Below are 22709 nucleotides of genomic sequence, written 5' to 3'. Positions count from 1 at the left end.
TTTTTTTTTTTTTTTTTTTAAATGAGAGAGTCAGGGTCTCACTATGTTGCCTAGGCTTGTCTTGAACTCCTGGCTTTAAGCAATCCTCCTTCCTTGGTCTCCCAAAGTGCAAGGATTCCAGGCAAGAGCCACTGTGCCCAGCCTCCTCTTGTATATCTTTAAAGCCCAGTTATCATCCTTCTGTCATCACATTTTCCAACTTTAAAACAGGAGGGCAACTGCAGAGTGAAAAGTAAATGAGCAAAATATGTTTCAAACATGTCTTATTCTGTTTTCCATTTTATTCTAACTCAGTGGCCTCCCCCCAGGAATTTTTCTTTCATTTATTTCCAAAACTTTGGTTTATCACACAAATATTTCATAAAGTTCCCATGTTGCAAACTAAAAGATCCCCTCTTAGTCTCAAAAGCCTGGAAAGCATCAATACATATCACATGTACCAGGAATAAAGAAAAGTCATACAAGATGGCATTCAGGCCTAAGCCACTGCTGGCCTCTGTGTCACCATAGCTTGCTTGTGTTTCTTTATAAAAAAGATTGTAGGCCAGGCATGGTGGCTCATGCCTGTAGTCCCAGCACTTTGGGAGGCTGAGGCAGGAGGATCACTCGAGTCCAGGAATTCAAGACCAGCCTAGGTAATATGGCAAGACCTTGTCTCCACAAATAATTATTTTAAAAAATTAGCCAGGCGTGATGGCACACATCTGTGGCCCCAGCTACTTGGGAGTCTGAGGTGAGGGAATTGCATGAGCCCAAGCAGTCGAGGCTGCAGTGAGCCATGACTGCACTACTGCACTCCCGCCTGGGCAACTAGCAGGACTCTGTCTCAAAAAAAAAAAAAAAAAAAAAAAAAACGGTAGATTCCAGGATGCCAGAGATTGTGTTTCATTTACCACTTTAAACCCATCCCATTCTCTAGGCTTGCCATACAGGAGTCTAATAATATTATAAGTGAATGACTGAATCTTACATGATAACTCTTATTTTAAAAAACGTGAAATAGCTGCAAGAATATAATTTGGGCCAGGCACGGTGGCTCATGCCTGCAATCCCAGAACTTTGAGAGGCCAAGGCAGAAGGATTGCTTGCACCCAGGAGTTTGAGACCAGCCTGAGAAACAAAGCAAGTCCCTGTCTCAACAAAAAATAAAATTTTAAAATATGTACATTTTAATTTGAAAGAATATAATTTGAAAACCTGGCTAAGCATATCAATTTTGTTTGAAAGTTTATGTATAATGAATCAATAAATGAAACTAATAAAATTTGTCCTCATTGATATTCTAAACATAGAGTGATATGTTTCTATTCTATACTTAATAAATTAACTTTTCCACTTCTGTAGAGTGAAGGAAAGTTAATGGTGCCATACTATGGAAGACTAAAGGAAATTAAAGTTCATTAAGACAATGAAGAAGTGTTCAAATGCACGTAAACACATACATGTATGATGCAGACTGGAAATTGGCTTATTCTATAATTTCCTTGGAAACTGACTTCCTGGAAACAATAAACTCTGGAAAATTAGTTGATTCCAAAGAACATTTATGTACTATACATGAATGTTAACAGTGTTTGAAGCGTTAGTAACTAATACATACACCTCACCTTAGAATGCAAGTAGCTACCTGTCTATATCTTGAGGCAAGTCGATCAGGTTATTGTTGCTGATATCCAACCACTGCAAATTCGACATCCGCAGGACACAGATCGGGACACTGGAAAACTTGTTTGCTGAGATATCTACAAATGTAACTTGCTTCAAATTACTTAACTAGAAATGAATAACAAAATGTTCTAATTACTTTTATAAGAGTGGGAATAAAGTTCAACCGATAATTTTAAGATTGATATTTCTTTCCCAAAGGCATTTCTATGAATATATGCAAAGCAGATCAATACAGGATGTATTTTGGAGCACCTCGGCTGTGTCATTCACTGTGTATGGGTAGGGAAGTTAAGATAAATAATACACTGCAGCTGCCTTCCAGGATTTTATATTGCTATAAATTATTAGTGCAAGCTGGGCTCGGTTGCTCATGCCTGTAATTCTAGCACTTTGGGAGGCTGAGGTGGACAGATCGCTTGAGCCCAGAAGTTCAAGACTAGCCTGGACACCATGGCAAAACCCCATCTCTACTGAAAATACAAAAATTAGCCAGATGTGGTGGTGCACACCTGTAATCCCAACTACTTGGGAGACTGAGGCAGGAGAATCACTTGAACCCGGATAGTGGAGGTTGCAGTGAGTTGAGATTATGCCACTGCACACACAAAAAAGGAAATATATATATATATATATATAATATTGAGCAATAGTTACAACACTGTATTTTTTATTTTTGATATATAGATGTAAATATGTGATAATCAAAATACAAAGGATGAATGTAATGGAGATATATTGGGGCAAAAGTTTTTATATTTTACCAGAATTAAGTTATCACTAAGCTGAAGTAGAGTGTGTTAAATTAAGAAGAATATTGTAATCTCTAGAATAAGCACACACAAAAATAAAAACAAAAAAATAGTTTTTAAAAATCAACAGAAGAAAAAAAATGGTATACTAACGAGTCAAAAGACACAGATTGTTAGTCAGGTTTTACCAAAAAAAATCCAACTATATGCTGGCTATAGGAAACACAACTTAGAGTCAAAGATACAAATAAGTTAAAAGTAAAAAAGATGGAAATATATATATATTATATCGTGTATTAGTTTATTCTCACACTGCTAATAAAGACATAAACAATACCAGGTAATTTATAAAGAAAAGAGGTTTAATGGATTCATAGTTCCACATGGCTGGGGAGGCCTCACAATCATGGTGGAAGGCAAAGGAGAAGCGAAGGCATGTCTTACATGGCAGCAGGCAAAAAGAGGTTATGCAGAGGAACTCCCATTTATAAAACCACCAGATCTCATGAGACTTATTCTTATGAGAACAGCACAAGAAAGACCTGTTCCCATGATTCAATTACCTCCCACCAGGTCCCTCCCATGACGTGTGGGAATTATGGGAACTGCAATTCAAGATAAGATTTGGGTGGGGACACAGCCAAACCATATCACCATATCATCGTGTAAAACATAACTATAAGAGAGATAGAGTGACTATATTAATATCAGACAAATTATATTTAAGAAACAATATTGTTAGGAATAAACAAGGACATTTCATAATAATAAAAGGGTCAATAGCAGGAGTTCCCCTGACATATGTCAGGAAGATGCAAGAATCATAAATTTATATGCAACTAACAACTTAAAATATATGAAGTAAAAACTGATGGAATTAAAAGGACAAAGAGACAATTCAACAATTATAGTTAGATTTTTTTTTTTCGAGATGGAGTCTCACTCTGTCATCCAGGCTGGAATGCAGTGGAGAGATCTCAGCTCACTGCAGCCTCCACCTCCCATGTTGCCTAGTCCTGGGAGTGGGAATGGGGATTCATATCAAAGGTGCAAGAGATAACTGGGGGTAGTGGGGAGGAGTGATGGAAATGGCCTAAATTTGAATCTGTACACTTGTAATGGGTGAGTTGTATGGTATGTAGATTACACTTCAATGAAGGAGGAAAAGGTAGAAGAAGGGACAGAGAAGCAAACAGGGAGGCTGTTGCCCCAGTCCAGATGACAGACAACACTGTCTTGACCAGGGTGGCAGTGGGAAGGTGATGAGAATGGTTACACAGAATATATTCTGGAGGGCATGCTCAACAGGATTTATTTATGGATTGGATATGGCACATGGGAGAAGAGAGGTTAAGGATGACTTAATTTACTTCCAGCCTTAACATCTGTGTGGAGATTAAGCCATTGCCTGAACTGGAAAAGACTGGGGTATGAGTGGATCTGTGCAGGGAGCCATAACCGCTGGCTGTGTACCCTCACCAGGACACCTGCTGGGCATCTCCTAGGGTAGAATGGGTGCTAACAGCTTAGAAGCAGCCACTTCCTCCTATACCCTGAAGCATTCAGGAAAGGCAAATAATGCCCCTTCTAGGATGGCAATTGGTGTCCAGTGCCTTGTCACCAGCAATCACCATTTATAGCCCATTCATTACCAGTAGGATTGTGAGATCCTTCTCTCGTTCCAGCACGAGATGCTTATTGAGTTTAATTTGGCATTAAAAATTGTTCACTTTTATGTGCTCCACTTTATCAGAAATGATTTAAAATCATTTTTCCATGAATACAGACCAAAAGAAACTAATGAATATTTTAAATTAGTGGATTTCTTAAATCCTATCTGTAGGACTACTTTAGTCATCTACAAGTTTTGCTATGAGTATATAAAAAAATTTTACCCCTTTTATTTTCAATTTTACCATTTTGGATAAATAAATTAGGGTCTGCATTAGAGGCAACAGGCATCATATATTACAAGCATCAACAAACATTAAATAAAAATTTCTTGTGTGAAATTTTGCCTGGTTTTCCTTTGATAGCATTTCTGAACTTAAATTCGGGTTCTAACCTAGTATAAAAAGTTTTTAAAAAAGGACAGGTGCGGTGGCTCACGCCTATAATCCCAGCACTCTGGGAGGCCGAGGCAGGTGGATCACTTGAGGTCAGGAGTTCGAGACCAGCCTGGCCAACATAGCGAAACCCCATCTCTACTAAAAATACAAAAATTAACCAGATGTGGTGGTGTGCACCTGTAGTCCCAGCTACTCAGGAGGCTGAGGCAGAAGAATTGCTTGAACCCAGGAGGCGAAACCTGCAGTGAGCCGAGATCACACCACTGCACTCCAGCCTGGGTGACAGAGCAAGACTCCATCTCAAAAAAAAAAAAAAGTTTTTAAAGACCAGTATATGGTGATTGAAATGTCAGGAAAAGGTGATATAATAAAGATAGATTTCATATGTTAAAACTTCTTGCCATATTATAGACCATTCTATGTCATAAACCAAATAAAAGTAAATCATAGTGCAGAAATGTTTATCTCTTACTTCAAAGGGCAGCTCCATTAATTCTAGATTTCCAGAACAATCCAGTCTGTCTAGATTTTCACAATCTCCCAATTCTGGAGGAATGCTCTTCAGATGGTTGAAACTCACATTGAGTTCTTTCAGGTTCTTCAAACAACCTGTCATCAGAAAAAGTTAACATCCATTGAATAGGTCCTTTAAGGTCTTTTAAGAACAAAAAACAAAACTAAGAAGTAAATAGCTCTGTAAACAATGATGGGGAAGGAACTAAACATAATTTAGCATTTGGGTTTGGGAGGGTGTATCTGATGAACATTATCTTGTAGCATCATGAACCCGAGGTTCTGAAATCACAGTTTTTCAGTGTGATAAGGGTCCAATATTACAGAATCTAAAACAAAACTTTTAAGGCTCATGCCTTCAGTGTGTCATATTTTTAAATAACTGATTTGTCTATTCTTTCTTGAAATGCCCAGGGATCTTTCCAACTGAAATGAAAGCTGCCTACCTACTTTCTGTTCCCCCAAGCCCTCAGACCTAATTTCCAGTAAGGGGAAGATATTGCAACTGGAGCACAGTGAATTATATAGAGGCTCCTTGTTTCTAAAGCCCAAGGAGCAGCTTAAGGAATTACCATATCCTACAATATTTGAGTAAAAATGTTTAAATACAGATGCTCCCTAACTACGATGGAGTTACACCTCAATAAGCCCATCATAAGTTGAAAATATCATAAGTCAAAAATGCATTTAATACACCTAACCTATCAAACATTGTAGCTTCACCTAGACTACCTTAAATGTGCTCAGAACACTTACAATTAGCCTACAGTTGGGCAAAATCATCCAACATAAAGCCTGTTTTATAATAAAGTGTTGAATATCTCCTGTAATAAATTGAATGCTGCACTGAAAATGAAAAGCAGAATGTTTGTATGGGTACTCACACTTCCTTCCTCTCCTTTTCTTCCTCCTTCCTTCCTTCTTCCTGCTTCACCTCCCTCCCTCCTCTTTTCTTCTTCTTTCTTTTTCTTCTTCTTTCTTTTTTCTTTCTTTCTTTCCTTCCTTCTTTTTCTCTTTCTTGCCCTTCCTTTCTTCCTTCCTTCCTTTCTTTTCTTTTTTTTTATTTTTTATTTTTATTTTTTTGGTTTTACTTTAAGTTCTGGGATACATGTGCAGAATGTTCAGGTTTCTTACATAAGTATACATGTGCCATGGTGGTTGGCTGCACCTATCAACCCATCATCTAGGTTTTAAGCCCCACATGCATTAGGTATTTGTTCTAATGTTCTCCCTCCCCTTTCCCCCCCAGCCCCCAACAGGCCTGGTGTGTGATGTTCCCTCCCTGTGTCCATGTGTTCTCATTGTTCAGCTCCCACTATGAGTGAGAATATGCAGTGTTTGGTTTTCTGTTTCGGTGTCAGTTTGCTGAGAATGATGGCTTCTAGCTTCATCCATGTCCCTGCAAAGGACACGAACTCCTTTTTTATGGCTGCAGAGTATTCCACGGTGTTATGTGTGCCACATTTGCTTTATGCAGTCTGTCATTGATGGGCATTTGGGTTGGTTCCAAGTCTTTACTATTGTAAATAGTGCTGCTCTTTTCTTTTTTGTTTTCTTTTTTCTTTTCTTTTCTCTTTCTTTCTTTCTTTTTCTTTCGTTCTTTCTTTCTTTTTCTTTCTAGCAGCCGCACCCTTCTAGGAACAAAGTACAGTTTCTACTGAATGCACATTGCTTTCACACCATCAAAAGCTGAAAACCTTACATCTAACCATCATAAATTGTGGATCATCTGTAATTCCAATAATTAGCTATTTTAAATCCATCTAATGATAATTTCTTGGGAGTTTCACAAGGAAGTTAAGAGCACCACTCATTGTCATTCTTAATTCCTTGATGTCAAATGTCAAAAATAATTGGTCTAATGATGAGAAAAAGAATACCCCGTCTAGTAATCACACCTCCCTAACTCCTCCCCTCCATCAGCCCTCAATAGATCTATAAGACAACACAATAAGAGATCAAACCCCACCTCCTTTACAAAATTCAGCTGCTCAACATAAAAGAGCTAAAAATCCCTTGTTCATTCCCAAGTTCCTCACTATGCTTGAGCATCAGATCCTGCAGCTGAGTGTTTCTTCATTTATCCCTAGTTTTTTAGGAGCTATATCTCCTCCTCTAGGAGAGAAACATGCCCTGAATTAATATATTTTCATTTCTTTTCGTTTTGCCCCACTTGTGAAAACTGATTTATTCTAGATGCCCTCAATACTTACCTTTGGTAAAAAAGAGGATTTTCTCAAAATACTCCATGTTAATGACACAAAGAGTATCAAGAAGCAAGTACTAGAAGAAAATTAGGGTGACAACCTTAGCTAAATCATTCTAAGAACATCTTCCTCTTTATTATTGTGTTCTTTTCTTAAGAATTTCCTATGTAATGATGAAAAATTGTGATACTCACATGTCATAAGAATTTCCAAACTGGAGATATGATATATGTCTCAGCCATGTGAGAAGGGAATGGTCTGTTTTTGCCTAAGTTATGGATGTATTTAGATAAATTATATTCCATTGACTTGAAATAGACTGAAAATTATAAGTTGGATAAAATACATATATGACTTAAATCTGGTTTAGAGTGTTAAAGCCTCTGAGATTTATTGTCCCCCTCCTTCCCATGGGTTAACTCACAAAAAAATTCAACTAGAGAATTTTAGAGGTGGCAGATGTTTTAAAGATCATTCTGACCCTTATCCTACAAATGAGGGTACTAAGATTTAAAAAATTAAAATACGTGCTCAAGTTACTCAAAGTTAGATGACATCTGTGTCTTCAGAATCTTAGGTCAGTCTTCAATTCACTAAGTTTAATTTTAAAATATTTTGGGAACAAGTGAAATAAATCATGTCGTAATCATCACTCAGCTACTGGGGAGAATGGGAAAGGTTTAGATGTTCTGATACTGAAAGATAACATTAACATAAAGATGATGCTAATAATAGTAATAATAATAATAATGGCTAGTGAATGCCAGGGATTCACCTACTCTAAATGCTTTCTATGTATTATCTATTTAATCCTCACAACAACCCTGTGAAGTAGGTACTATTGTTATCCCCATTTTACAGATGAGAAAACTGAAAACCAGTAAATGACTTGCTCAGGGTGACCTTCCAGTAAGTCGAAGACCCAGGCAGCCTGATCCTGGAGTCCACCTCCACCTTCATGGTGTGGTCGGGGGAAACATGTGAGGCACAGACTGAAGAACACAGTGTCAGCCCATGCGTGTAAGTATATTTAACATGCATGGTTACATGTCTGTTTATAAATAGACAGCTACAACGTAGGTCTGTAGAACAGCATGAGTGCATGTACAATGTGAATACCCAGGAAACTTAGTGCTTACTGAGAGGCTTGATTTTACATTTTACACATTTCTAGAATGTTTGAATAGTTTTCCCTGCACATGAACGAGGTCTGTGGAGATGACATCATGTCTCCAACAGGACTCGAGTGTTTGGAATAATCACTTGAATAATCACTTGGAATAACAAGTATGTACCCAATATATTGGTGTTTATTGCCTTATCTAATCCTCACAACAACTAAATGACAGCAACAACTATTATCCCCACTTTACAGATGAAGAAACTGAAGAGCAGAGAGATTAAGTATAGTGCCCCAATCCCACATTGGTCTCCCACAGATACCCCTCACCCACCAATCTCTTCTCCTCCCCCGAGTGTGCAAGGATCACATCCTCACTCCCTCACCAGTGGTCTCAACCATGGCTGCACATGGGAATCATGTACGGAGTTTGTTAAATGCTGATTCCTGGCCCTGTACCCAGAGATTCCTATGGAATTGTTCTGCAGTGGGTCTTGGGCATTTAGATTTTTAAGGCTCTTTGGGGTATTCTAAAGTGTAGCCAAGGTGAAAACCACTGCTCAAATCAAACTGGCTCACAAGGAAAGAATGAATATTGGCCGGGCGCGGTGGCTCAAGCCTGTAATCCCAGCACTTTGGGAGGCCGAGACGGGCGGATCACGAGGTCAGGAGATCGAGACCATCCTGGCTAACACGGTGAAACCCCATCTCTACTAAAAAAAAAACTACAAAAAACTAGCCGGGCGAGGTGGCGGCGCCTGTAGTCCCAGCTACCCGGGAGGCTGAGGCAGGAGAATGGCGTGAACCCGGGAGGCGGAGCTTGCAGTGAGCTGAGATCAGGCCACAGCACTCCAGCTTGGGTGACAGAGCGAGACTCCGTCTCAAAAAAAAAAAAAAAAAAAAATGAATATTAAATTGGGGTGGGGGGGGAAGTTAAAAAAGAACAGGTATTAATCTGGCTGGCAATAATTTCAAGGAAGACATTTCAAGAGATGAACAAAGATACATATTAAGTGGAGCACCTCTGATGACATTTCAGACAACTGTGAGCATGACTCATCCCATGGTGATGCTCTGACGTCCCCCCTCTTTTGACGGCTCCATGCTTAATACCCCATCTATCTTGCTGCCAACCACTGGATTCCCAAGCCCAGCTGGCAGGATAACAAGGATCCCTGAGTCTAGGTCAACCCCTGTGGCTTCTCAAATGTATAAGGACAGAACCTTTCTACTTGAAAAGGGTGGTTTTTTTTTTTTGTTTGTTTGTTTGTTTGTTTGTTTGTTTTGAGACAGGGTCTCACCCTGTCACCCAGGCTGGAGCGCAGCAGTGCCATCACCAGTCACTGAAGCCTGAACCTCCCGGGCTCAAGCGATCCTCCCACAGGCACATGCCATCATGCCTGGCTAATTTTTTACTTTTTGTAGAGATGGGATTTCGCCATGTTGCCCGGGCTGGTCTCAAACTCCTAGGCTCAAGTGATCTGCCCACCTTAGCCTCCCGAAGTGCTGGGATTCCAGACATGAGCCACTGCCTCCAGCCTAAAAAGAGTTGTTTCTTTTTTTTTTTTTTTTTTTGAGACGGAGTCTCTCTGTGTCGCCCAGGCTGGAGTGCAGTGGCTGGATCTCAGCTCACTGCAAGTTCCGCCTCCCGGGTTCCCGCCATTCTCCTGCCTCAGCCTCCAAGTAGCTGGGACTACAGGCGCCCGCCACCTCGCCTGGCTAGTTTTTTGTATTTTTTAGTAGAGACGGGGTTTCACCATGTTAGCCAGGATGGTCTCGATCTCCTGACCTCGTGATCCGCCCGTCTCGGCCTCCCAAAGTGCTGGGATTACAGGCTTGAGCCACCGCGCCCGGCAAAAAGAGTTTTTAAAAGTAACTCAGTCCTCAGAAACTCTATCCAGTTATTTAAATATTCTGTGAGCTTGCCCAAAAATGACCTGCAAATAGTGAAATCTGGCTTCTAGCCCAGGCTCTGAAGAAGTTCCTTAGTGTAATATGTAAATGATAATGATTCAGTCAGCTAACATCAGAGGGTCTCTCCAATTTGCAAAATAAAGGGGCAGGAGGTAAATGACCCCTTACATGTCAAAAATGGTACTTTTCATTCATAAAAATTCTAAGGTCCTTTCTACCTTTCCAGAAACTAGGCAAGGAAACAGAAGTACTTGTCCTTGTTGGGTCTAGAACTTGATTTTACCCTGCTTAGACGCTAATAAGTTTTGCCTATTCCTGTTTCATGGATACCGGCAGAAGGCACGAGGCTCCTGCTCCAGGACAGCATACTGATGTCAGTTGCCCTTACAGCTAAGTCTACCAAGTGTGACACAGATGGCCCAGTAAGATGCACATATACATCACGGCTGAGAACCCCAAGCTTGGGGAACCCACTGCTTTTACAGCAAGTGGTTAGCAAGGCTGCTCTTTGCCTGGGAGCAGGTGTCACCTCATCCCTCAAGGTTATTATGTGCATAAACATCCCCAAGATTGGCCTGGGTAAGAGGGTGATCAGAGCCTTGTAGTCTTGACACAGCCAGCAAGATGTGTACAAACACCAGAGAACCCACAAGCCACCTGTCCCAGAGGGTCTTGGCTTTTGGTAAATTTTCACATAACTATGATTAACCACTGGTCCCAGGGCACATGTGTAAGAATGGAGCTCTGTGCAGCCCCAGACCTTCGCTCCTTCCACCCCAGGAGAAAGAGAAGCAATAACGATCACTGTCATTTTCATTTTAAGATAACACAACTGAATAATGACTGAGAATTGTAAACTTTTGATCCATCAAAAAGACATCAGGCTGGTTACGGTGGCTCACACCTATAATCCCAACACTTTAGGAGGCCGAGGCAGGCAGATCACCTGAGGTCAGGAGTTTGAGACCAGCCTGGCTAACATGGTGAAAGCCCTTCTCTACTAAAAAAAATACAAAATCAGCTGGGCATGGTGGCACATGACTGTAATCCCAGCTGCTTTGGAGGCTGAGGCAGAAGAATCGCTTGAACCAGGGAGGCAGAGGTTGCAGTGAGCCAAGATTGTGCCGTTGCACTCCAGCCTGGGCAACAAGAACGAAACTCTGTCTCAAGAAAAAAAAAAAAAGACATATCATAAGCTAAACTAGATTTATCAATGGAGTAATATATAGGAATAATACATTTATAATAAGCATGTTGCATGTTTATAGGTTTAAAACTAAAAGAACATAAACACAGAGTTCCTAAACAAAGTATTGCTCACTCATGAAACTTCTGGTTTCTGAGCAATTGGCAAGTGTCCTATGTGCTGAGTTATACAAGCGAGATGCCGACCTCACCACCCAAAGGGATGCTGCAAACAAGCAGCTCTGGGGAGCCTCGAAACAGCCCTGCCCAGCCACTTCCTGGGGCAGCTGGAGAGGAAACACGGTGTCTGCACAGTGTCTGTTACCTGCCTGACAGCTGCCTACTTAACACACCAGAGGCCAGAAGACCCCTGCTAAGTTGACATACCAATTTCCGCTGGAAGATGTGAGATTTGGTTTTTTGGCAGATCCAGAATTCTCATCGCTTGAAATAACTCAATATATGTAGGAATGATTTGAATCAGGGTATTGCTTATGTGCCATTCTTTCAGGTGTGTCTGCTCCTTCAATGAATCTGGGAGCTCCTAAAATAGAAAGAATGACATCAATCAGAACTAGCTCCTCCATGTGCACAAAGCCGTGTAAAACCAAGCATTTATTTTAAAACAGGGAAAGAGAAAGCAGACATGAGAGCATGAAGCGTAAGCAGCAGCACTCCGGCCATTTCAAAAAGAAACCAAAGATACCGCAGTTGCCGTCAACTTCACAACAGTATATTAGCCCTTTTCAAAACTGCCGTGAATTCATGATGTTATTAAAATTAAATCCTAGTGAACACAAACAACCAGACTCACACTTGGAGCTACAATATGTATTATTTATTTGCAACATACCAATTTAACATCCCCTAAGTTCTGTCTATACATTCGATTTCAAAATTTGTGCTTCGTTTCCCTTTCTCTGTAGTTGCTTTTAGAAATACTTGATAAACCTCTAAAATTTGCTGCACCACATTTCCAAATATTCTTAAGAGTCTATGAAAGGGAAAGAGCATGAGAAACAGTCAGCTGGGACACCTGAGTTCCGGCCCAGGCCCCGCCATTTTCCAGTCGCGCCACCTCCCTGGGTCTCCACTGCTGAAATGACATTGATGAACTCAGTGTCCAAGGCCTCCCCTAGCTCAAGCGTTCTGGGATAAAACTGTAAAGGTGTCAAGCAAGAAGCGTTTAAAGACATCAGGGAGGCTATTTGTCTAGCTGAAGAAATCTAATTCACAGAGAGTTACCGAGCCCTCATTGCAGGTGAGGGGTGCTCAGCACTGAGGGGTGGGGCACAGACAAGACACACAGGTCCCCAGACCTCAGAAGCTGGCCACAACGCACCATCAGCAAAGTGGCCGAAGCACAGGGTGGAGGTGGGATGAGGTGTGGAAAACTCCATGGCAGCTAAAGGGGAGGTGGAGGGAGTAATGGAGTCCATAGCCATCCTTCCTTTTTGTACTTGGTACTTGTAATGTGCTTTACAACCATTGCCATTGTGGGTTAAGCTGTTAACTTGCAAAAGTGCTTTCACTCTAGCACTGTCTCATGCAACAATACCATAAGATAGGCAAAGTGGGCTGGGCATGGTGGCTCATGCCTGTAATCCCAGCACTTGGGGAGGCCGAGGCGGGTGAATCACCTGCAGTCAAGAGTTCGAGACCAGCCTGGCCAACATGGTGAAACCCCATCTCTACTAAAAATACAAAAATTAGCTGGGTGTGGTGGCATGCACTTGTAATTCCAGCTACTTGGGAGGCTGAGGCAGAAGAATCACTTGAACCCAGGAGGCAAAGTTTGCAGTGAGCCAAAATAGCACCACTGCACTCCAGCCTGGGCAACACAGTGAGACTCTATCTTAAAAAAAAAAATTTTGATAGGTAAAGTGAGCCCCTTTGGAAGAGGAAAGCTGAAACCCCAAAGACATTTAAGTGAATCACTTACAGTAAGGATCCACTACTGAATTTGCAGAGCCTAGTTCAAAATGAAAATGCGGGCACCTTGTTAAAAATTAAGAAGTTCAAGATGGTGAGCACACAGCAGTAAACCAAGCATAGGGCCCTGTGCCACTGCTTCTGCAGCCAACTCCCTAGGTACCACCTGCCCCCTTCATGTGGCCCTGGCAAACTGTCCCGACACCACTTGATCTGAATGGAACCCACACCATGCCAGAGGGTTGCCTCCTGGAACTGAGACAAAATGAGTTGGGTCATCAGGGAGCTGACCACAGGCTCATAATCTCAATCTCTTCATTGAAACTTCAACGTGCTGACTCCCTCATAAATAATCTATCTCATTCCACTCTTTCAATTATGGCACACATGAAAGATTATTACATTTCTAAAATTATGTTCATGACTATTTTTAACAAGAAAGATATTAAGATAGGCCGGGCACGGTGGCTCATGCCTGTAATCCCAGCACTTTGGGAGGCTGAGGTGGGCAGATCATGAGGTCAAGAGATCGAGACCATCCTGGCTAACACGGTGAAATTCCATCTCTACTAAAAATATAAAAAATTAGCCGGGCAAGGTGGCGGGCGCCTGTAGTCCCAGCTACTCGGGAGGCTGAGGCAGGAGAATGGCGTGAACCCGGGAGGCGGAGCTTGAAGTGAGCCGAGAAGACACCGCTGCACTCCAGCCTGGGCGACAGAGCAAGACTCCATCTCAAACGGAAAAAAAAAAAAAAGAAAGAAAAATATTAGGATATCATGTTAAATAGAAATGAAAAGAATGAGTAAAAATGACAGATTGAATATATGCATATACCTTTGCTCTTCTCCAAAATTCCATTAAAGACAACAGTACAGGAACTTTTTAGGTGCCATAAACCTTGTAGAAGGGCAAAGAGAAAAGGAAAGGAGACATCGGCTGCAAAATGTGGATAACCAGACAGCTAGAAGATGGTAACCTGGCTTCCCAGAGCTGCTCAATCTTAGACCAGCAGCAGAAACAACTGAGATACAACCGGGGCTTCTCACCAGAAGCCACCAGAGACTTGGTAGTAGAAGAGCCTGGTATCCCTGGAAGTGAGAGCTGAAGTCAGGGCCCAAAGAAAGAGATCAAGTTCAAAGTTTGAGGACCAGAACCTTGACCCCCATCCATGCCACCTGGCAATTACAATGAGGCTTATTCACTGGAGGAGGTTCAACGAAGTCCCTGAACTGGGGTACCTCAGGCACAGCTGAGGCAGGGGAGGTGGCAATCAGATGATGAGTGATGAATGCTGAGATTCTGTCTGTCCCAGAAACTGAGAAGATCCTTCTCTGTATGCTCTCATAGCTCCAGACAAATCACAAATGTGCATTCATGAACAGGAGAGCGGAGGCACCAGTGAGATGGGGACTTTACAGCAACGTCTTCAAAAGCGAAGTGTGCCCGACACACACTCAGAGTTTCTGGTCAGCTTGTTAGTGCTCTGGACAACCCAGTGTCTCCAGACCTCCAAGAAAAGTCCCAACATGCAAGATATACACACCCTGGCCGGGCGCACTGGCTCAGGCTTGTAATCCCAGCACTTTGGGAGGCTGAGGTGGGTGGATCACGAGGTCAGGAGATCGAGACCATCCTGGCTAACACGGTGAAATCCCATCTCTACTAAAAATACAATAAATTAGCCGGGCGAGGTGGCGGGCACCTGTAGTCCCAGCTACTCGGGAGGCTGAGGCAGGAGAATGGCGTGAACCCGGGAGGTGGAGCTTGCAGTGAGGCGAGATCGCGCCACAGCACTCCAGCCTGGGCAACAGAGCAAGACTCCGTTTCAAAAAAAAAAAAAGACACACACCCTAAAAGAAAAAGGAAACTCTGAAACAAGAAAACATTCCCACCCCCACAAAAAAACTATCCAGCACTTTGGGAGGCTAAGGCAAGACAATCACTTGAGCCCAGGAGTTCAAGACCAGCCTGGACAACAAAGTGAGACTCCATCTTTAAAATTAAAAGTTGAAATTAGCTGAGTGTGGTGGCATGCACCTGTTGGTTCCAGCTACAGAGAAGGCTAAGGTGGAAGGATCGCTTGAGTTCAGGAGATAGAGGCTACAGTGAGCCATGCTCATGCCACTGCACTCCAGATGGAGTGACTAAGCAAGGCTCAGTCTCAAAAAACAAACAAACAAAAAAAAAAGAGGAAAGGGAAAAAAAAAAAAAAGATTGATCCCAAGATAGCTAAGAAAAGCCATTACCCTGCAAAATAAAAACAGAACAATATTCTAAAAGCTAAGATTAAGAGATATCTGTAAAATAAAGCCACTTCACAGAATTCATCCATTTGAAAAAACAAACAGCAAACAGCTCTGGGAAATTAAACATGTGGTAGTAAAAATGAAAAATTCTATTGAAGGGTTGGAAAATAAAATTGAGGATCTCTCCTAAAAGAGCAGGGTCCAGGGTCTGAGAGCTTCTGGCTCAAAACAGGAGCCCCAGCCCCCAGCCCAACCTGGCCACACAGCCTCAGCCAGTCCTAAGGGCCCTAGCAGATCTCTCTCTACCTAGTCCCTAAGGCCCCAGAAACTCCACAGCCCATTCCTTCCCTCCTGACCTCTTGCAGGGGCCAGGCAGGCTGCCAGGTGTGATTTTAGAGGCCACAACTCCCTCACTGCCACAGAGCACTCTAAGAGGTTGCAAAATCCCTTAACACACACAGCCTTTCACTCCTTAGTCAGAGGTGAGGCCTAAGCACAAGCTCTCTGGGGGAGGAAAACGGTAACTGAAATTCACTCTAATGAATATGTGGGGCCCAGAGTCTTCCTGGACTCTCCTGTACTCAATCACAACAGAGTACAGCTTAGGGGATGGAGTATGGGGAGGACGCCATCCACCTGGTTCACAATGGGGGTCTCTCCGAGCCTGCTGAATCCTAACCATCTTCCCATTCCCCTTACCATACCGGGCACATTAAACACACTTTACAGGCCGGACGCAGTGGCTCATGCCTGTAATCCCAGCACTTTGGGAGACCAAGGCAGGCGGATCACGAGGTCAGGAGAGTGAGACCATCCTGGTTAACACAGTGTAACTCCGTCTCTACTAAAAATACAAAAATTTAGCCAGGTGTGGTGGCGGGTGCCTATGGTCCCAGCTACTTGGGAGGCTGAGGCAAGTGAATGGTGTGAACCCCAGGAGGCAGAGCTTGCAGTGAGCAGAGATCACACCACTGCACTCCAGCCTGGGCGACAGAGAGAGACTCCATCTCGAAATAATAATAATAATAAATAAATAAATACACTTTACAATGATTTTCAAAAGATAGATTGTGAAACTTGAGGGCTCATGGCAGGTTCTCCAGTGAACTGGACACCCTTACAGGGTAAGTAGCTTACCCAGGATCATGTTTACCGGCCAACAATATTTAATTAACAATCCAGACATGCCTCCCTTTGTGCCTCGGAATAGGCAGCCCATTACCTACTGATCTCAATGATGGGGATGCAAGGGAAAGAACAGCAAAGAGGTTTACAGCAATAACCTCTCGCATTTTTGGAGAACTGTATACTTCACAGAATATTCATGCACTTCATCCTCTCAATAGCCCTCAGATAGGGTCAGGGCAAGCATTAGCAGCATTTTACTGAGAAGAATGATAAAAACCCATAGAAGTGATATGCATTTTTATCAAATGATAAAAACCACCTCGGATCACATGGCTAATAAAAGACAGCCCCAGGTCATGCCAAATATTTAGTCTCTCTACCGAGTCGTTTTAGTTCCAAAATGGCAGGGTAAGAGGCTCAAGCTGAGGAATTCAAGACCAGCCTGGGCAACCTGGCAAAACCTCTCCTCTAGAAAAAAAATAACAAAGCCCAGGCAAAGTGACTCTTGCCTGTAATCCCAGCACCTTGGGAGGCCAAGGCGGGCAGATCACCTGAGGTCAGGAGTTCGAGACCAGCCTGGCCAACATGGTGAAATCCCGTCTCTACTAAAAATACAAAAATTAGCCAGGCATGGTGGCGCGCTCCTGTAGTGCCAGCTACTCAGGAAACTGAGATCTTGCCACTGTACTCCAGCCTGGGTGACAGAGCAAGACTCTTGAACAAAAAAAAAAGACACAAAATGGCAGGATAGAAAGAGATGGGGGGGGGGTCCCAGGGAACCCTGTCCCAATGAAATGGGCAGTAGCCCAAGTTATTATGGGGCCTGAGGAAAGAAAGATGGAATTGTCTTTGCCCTGGCCTCAGAATCTCAGGACAGGAAAACCAGATAAAGGATCTGCAGAATTCCTTTGCTGCCCTACGGCACTTTGGCAAGTAAGTAATTGCCCACTGCCAGGGTGTTAGATGAATGAAAGGCACCGTCACTTAATGTTTTTTAAAGGCAAAGAATTACGTTAAGAGACTGGGGCAGGGGACAGGAGAGGAATGCATCCTGAAAGACTGTGCTGTCCAGGAGCGGGCGCAGGCATCCCAGCTGCTCAGCCACAGAGGTATCCAAGTGGGTCCCATCACTGCTTCCAGGACTGCGCTGCGTTTCCCTGAGGAAGGGACAGAAGAACCGCCTCCAAAGGCAAAAGCATTCATTCATTCATCCTTGGGCTCAGGCAAGCAGCAGTCATCGACCACAGCACTGCATTGGGCAAGAACTGCCTCGACTCACCGTCCAGTGCTCCCCAGAAAGTTCAAACACAAACGCGCTGCTCCGTTTGCCTCTGTCCTTGGGAAGTGAACTCTGCCTTGTGAGAGCGTTCCTTTCAATCTTGTCCAGAAGCCGCATGTTGGTGTCTATGAAGCCATTCTTGCAGTACACAGCCTGGGGGATGCCCTTCCTCCTGCATTCGGCCACAAAGTTCCACTCCTCCTTTATCCTAAAACAGGCAGCAGGGGTCACAGTTACTCTCCTGGGGACTGGCCATCACTGCCTAGAGAAGTGAGTCAGCCACCTGGGCATGGGTGCTCTCCTTATCAGTCACAGGCCTATGTAAGCACTCCCTTCCTCTTTCCTCCCTGCTGTGGGGGTACAGGGGAAACCCTAAACCCTTTTGTGAATTATTAGTAACTTTAACTTAAAAAGTAGAGAAGATGGGTTAGATGGAATTTCTGGCTATGCGTTTAATTATAATTTCCTTTGAAATTATATCACGCCAACCTAAGTTTTAAAAAAGTGCAGGGCCACAGGGATTCACCTATCTTTGAAGGGTATTTGAATAGAAATGCAGAGGAACTCCAGTGTATAAAACACCTGACTTTGGAATGTCACTATCAGTCACCTTGGGGAATTTCACTCCAGTAGATGGACCTGAGGTCCACTCAGACACCGGAGCTGGCTGAGGACTCAGCATCCACACCAAACCTCACCACCCGTGTGTCGCTAATTTTCTGACCTATCTTTTAGAGCTTTCCACATCCATAACTTATCCCCCAGCTTGATGCTAAGCTCCATGATGACAGCTGGTGTGTCTCACAGCCCTTCAGATGCCCATACAGCTGTCAGAACAGGACTCTGCACCTGGTGGGCCTTTCTTCATTTAGGAATTTGTTTTCTGTTTGAGGCCTTTAACATATTCTATGTGATGCAAAACAGATGTTTTGTGGTTTTCCTTCAAAACCATCAAACACAGATGTTGTCTGACTCAAAATAAGGTAGCCCACATTTGATAGGGGCTTAGATGCATTCCACACTCAGAAAAGCATTCCAGACCCTACTCAGCCCAACTGGGAACCTGGTGGCAGTCAGGATTCAGGTCTTCTGGGCGCTACTTTAGAAACAAGCTGCAGATGCAGACTTGGTCTCCACATGGCCCAAGGCAGTATATACACTAAATAAGTGTGAGATAAGCCCCATGGTCAAGGAACAATCCTAGTGTGGAAACTCTCTGCTGTTATCTGAAGGAAGGGTGGTTCAGAGTCTCAGTCAGGCTGTAGGGTGGCACTGTGGGGCACAGGCAAGCCTGCCATTGGAGTGGTTAGGAGGGGTCTGAAGGTTTACTGCCCCTGGGACAAGGCCATCTTCCAGGACTGGGCATGCGGGAAGTCCCGGTCTGGACCACCAGGCACTGTCAAGTGTAAGGAGAAATTTCAGACTTTGAAAGAAGCAAAACACAGCTGGATAGCCTTTTCCTGGAATACCGGAGCCTCCAGGGGATTCTCCGATTCTATAGGAATATACCTTTGACTTTGACTAAGTTATTTTATAACTCTGTAGAAAGTAAAGTAAACTTGTAGAAAATGAAAAGCCATACAAATAATTCTTATCCATAAACACACATAAATTTTACTCAGTGGAGGGACAAACCTCTCCCACGCCCGAAAACACCAATTTGCTTCTTTTTTTTTTTTTTTTTTTTTGTGAGACAGTTTTGCTCTGTCTCCCAGGCTGGAGTGTAGTGGTGCAGTCTCAGTTCACTACAACCTCCCCCTCCCGGGTTCAAGCGATTCTCCTGCCTCAGCCTCCCAAGTAGCTGGGATTACAGGCGCCTGCCACCACACCCAGCTAATTTTTGCATTTTTAGTAGAGACAGGGTTTCTCACTGTTGGTCAGGCTTGTCTCGAACTCCTGACCTCAGGTGATCTGCCCACCTCGGCCTCCCAAAGTGCTGGGATTACAGGCGTGAGCCACTGTGCCCAGTTGCTTCATTTTCAAATGTATTCAATATTCCTAGTCTCTCAATGTCTGTCCTTTGGATTCTCCTTTGAGCTGGTTGTAACATTTTACAGTTTCCCTCTTATAAATAATGAGAAAAACAAAGTGTTTAATGGATGTTCCTTTTATATCTGCTACAGAATCATGATTTCACCTTTTTTGCAAATTATCATTTAATACCAGTTAGGGTCAGAAGGTCAGCAGGGGCACTGAGATGTGGGGAGAGACAGCCCAACCTCTTTCCCTGGGCCCTTCTTGTCTTGGGATTTTCAGGGCTCATTAAGTTGTGTCTACCTTTCACCTACGTAGTTCCATTTGCTTTCAATACTGTCTGATTTTAGTTTTACCCACTGGGAACTCAGCATTAGTTCTTTGCTTCATATGATCACAATTTCCCACTCTTGACTAAATGTGATGTGCAAATACCAGAAGAAGAATGCGTGAGGAGGGAAACGAGAGGATCAAAGCCACCAAGAAGGCAAGCAGAAGGCACAGAGCTAGAAGCTCCCAAAGACAGCCCTGAATCAGAGCTGGGAGGACCCTTAGAAAGGAAGTTAACTGCCTGTAAAGATTCTCATTAGTGCGTCATCCACTGAGTCTTTCACCCAATCAAGTTAGGAGGGTCACAAAAGATTAGCAGCAGGGCTAGGGGGTGGTTAAATGTCACTAATTAGGGGAGAGGAGCAGACTCATTCCTTGGGTGTGCTGTATGTGAGGGAAAGGGTAGCCATGAGGGGAGGGTGGTTTGGACACAGTCGTCAACCCTCTATGTTCCAATGGCTTTTATAAAGGTACTGTTACTGGATGATCCACACATTCCACTCCTAGGTACTCACACAAGAGAAAAGAAAGCACATGTCCATACAAAGACCAGTGTATGTGTTCACATCAGTTTTATAGCCCCAACTGAAAACAACCCAAATGCACATTCACAGGTGAATGAATGAAAAAATGTAGTTTCTTACTACTCAGCAATAAAGAGAAATGAACCACAGATACATGCTACATGAGTGAATCTAAACATGAAAGAGACCAGAAAAAGAAGAATATATGGCTGGGCATTGTGGCTTATGCCTATAATCCCAGCAACTTTGGGAGGTCAAGGAAGGAGGACAGCTTGAGCCCAGGAATTCAAGACCAGCCTGAGCAACATAGTGAGACTCCGTCTCTAGAAAGAAAAAAAAAAAAAATGTTTAATTAGCCATGCATAGTGGCATGGATCTTCCATAACCAGCAGTCCCAGTTACTCGGGAGGCTGTGGTGGGAGGATAACTTGAGCCAGGGAGATTGAGGCTACAGTAAGCCAAGATCACATCACTGCACTCCAGTCAGGGTGACAGAGTGAAACCCATTCTCAAAAACAAATATATATATATGAAACTCCAATAAATGCAGAATATAGTGATAGAAAGCAGTGATTGCCTGGAGATGGAGTTGGGGAATGGGGCTGGGGTATGACAGGAAAGAATTACAAAGAGTGAAGAAGAAACTTTGGAAACCAAGGGCTCACCTGATTTAAGCCCACCAGACTTAACCTGCCTTGTTTGCATCTAATCACTTACTTCTGGTAGATCCTAAACTATATAGCTAAAAGTCACGTAGCCAAACAATATACTAAACTCTCACTAGCTTCCTTACAGATAACATCTCTGAGGCATGGATCACCATGGCAACGGTTACTCAAGTTGTTTTTCAGGGGCAGCCCCTCTCCAGTCCAAACCACTGATCCCTAGACTCAGCTTGCAAGGCTTGCAGGGGTGCCAAAAGATTGACTTTTGACATCAGAGGGCCAAAAACCCCAACCTCAGATCATGCTAACACTGCCATTCTCTGAACATATATCCTGTGAAGAGTCACGTGGCCTGATTATGCTTCTGTAAACCCTGATTACCTCACCTTTTCTACCCACCAATCACACTTCACCACACTTTAGACTACCCCACTTTCTATCCCATGAATATCCCCAAGCCCTACTTTTAGGCAGATGGATTTGAGATTTGTTCTCCTGTCTCCTTGCTTAGCAGACTTGTGAGGAAAATCTTTTCTCTTTTACAAAACCTGTTGTCCCAGTTATTGGCTTACTGTGCACAGGCAGAACAAACCTGGTTTGGAATCACTTTTAAAGTGATCAATATGATCATTGACCGTTTTATGGGGGAATACATATGTCAAAATTTTTCAGATTGTACACTTTAAATGTGAAGCGTTCATTGGATGTCAATTACCCTTCAATAAGCCTTTTATAAAAATAGATTTCATGGTCCTATTGTAATCACCTCCTGGCATCCATCCTTAACTCCCTTGCCCCTCTCTTGCCATCACTTGAACAAACCACAGTTTAGTTTGTATCCCATTATCTCCCTGCTCTACACCTGCCCCCACACAGTAAATGAGATGAAGGAAAACTCATAACCTTGCACACTGGTCTGGCTTTGAACGGATAACCACTAACCCAGGGACCCCTCACTGTTGCCCAGGAGTCATACCATACCTCCCAAGACTATTCCTCTTCCCAAGCCCCAGATGACTGTTTCACATTTTCTCCCTTTCAGTCAAAAGTCCATTACCACCCACCCCATCCTCATTCTCAACTCATGATGTGAACTTCCTGGTTCCCAGAGAAAAGAGATGAAAGACAACAGAATTTCCACAAACTCCCTGGGCATCTACACCACCTATTTGCATCTGTTCCCATAGCCTCTGCCTTCCTTTCTGT

General features: G+C 43.2%; 1 protein-coding gene across 2 annotated transcripts in view; it reads right to left on the bottom strand.

Moving 5' to 3' along the window:
- LRRC2 (leucine rich repeat containing 2) overlaps window positions 1-22709 on the bottom strand; it is a 54980-nt gene that overhangs the window by 12206 nt on the left and 20065 nt on the right. For both annotated transcript variants that reach the window (XM_017855764.1, XM_017855765.1), the window contains 4 exons: window positions 18011-18218; window positions 11813-11969; window positions 4959-5095; window positions 1628-1773 (listed from right to left, as the gene is read on the bottom strand). In XM_017855764.1, the coding sequence (XP_017711253.1) occupies window positions 1628-1773; window positions 4959-5095; window positions 11813-11969; window positions 18011-18218 (648 nt within the window). The remainder of the gene's footprint in view (window positions 1-1627; window positions 1774-4958; window positions 5096-11812; window positions 11970-18010; window positions 18219-22709) is intronic.

This window comes from Rhinopithecus bieti, unplaced genomic scaffold, assembly GCF_001698545.2.
Source record: "Rhinopithecus bieti isolate Rb0 unplaced genomic scaffold, ASM169854v2 scaffold_39746, whole genome shotgun sequence".
Lineage (NCBI taxonomy): Eukaryota > Metazoa > Chordata > Mammalia > Primates > Cercopithecidae > Rhinopithecus > Rhinopithecus bieti.
Note: the sequence above shows the minus strand (reverse complement) of the source record. Positions and strands in the feature narration are given on the sequence as shown.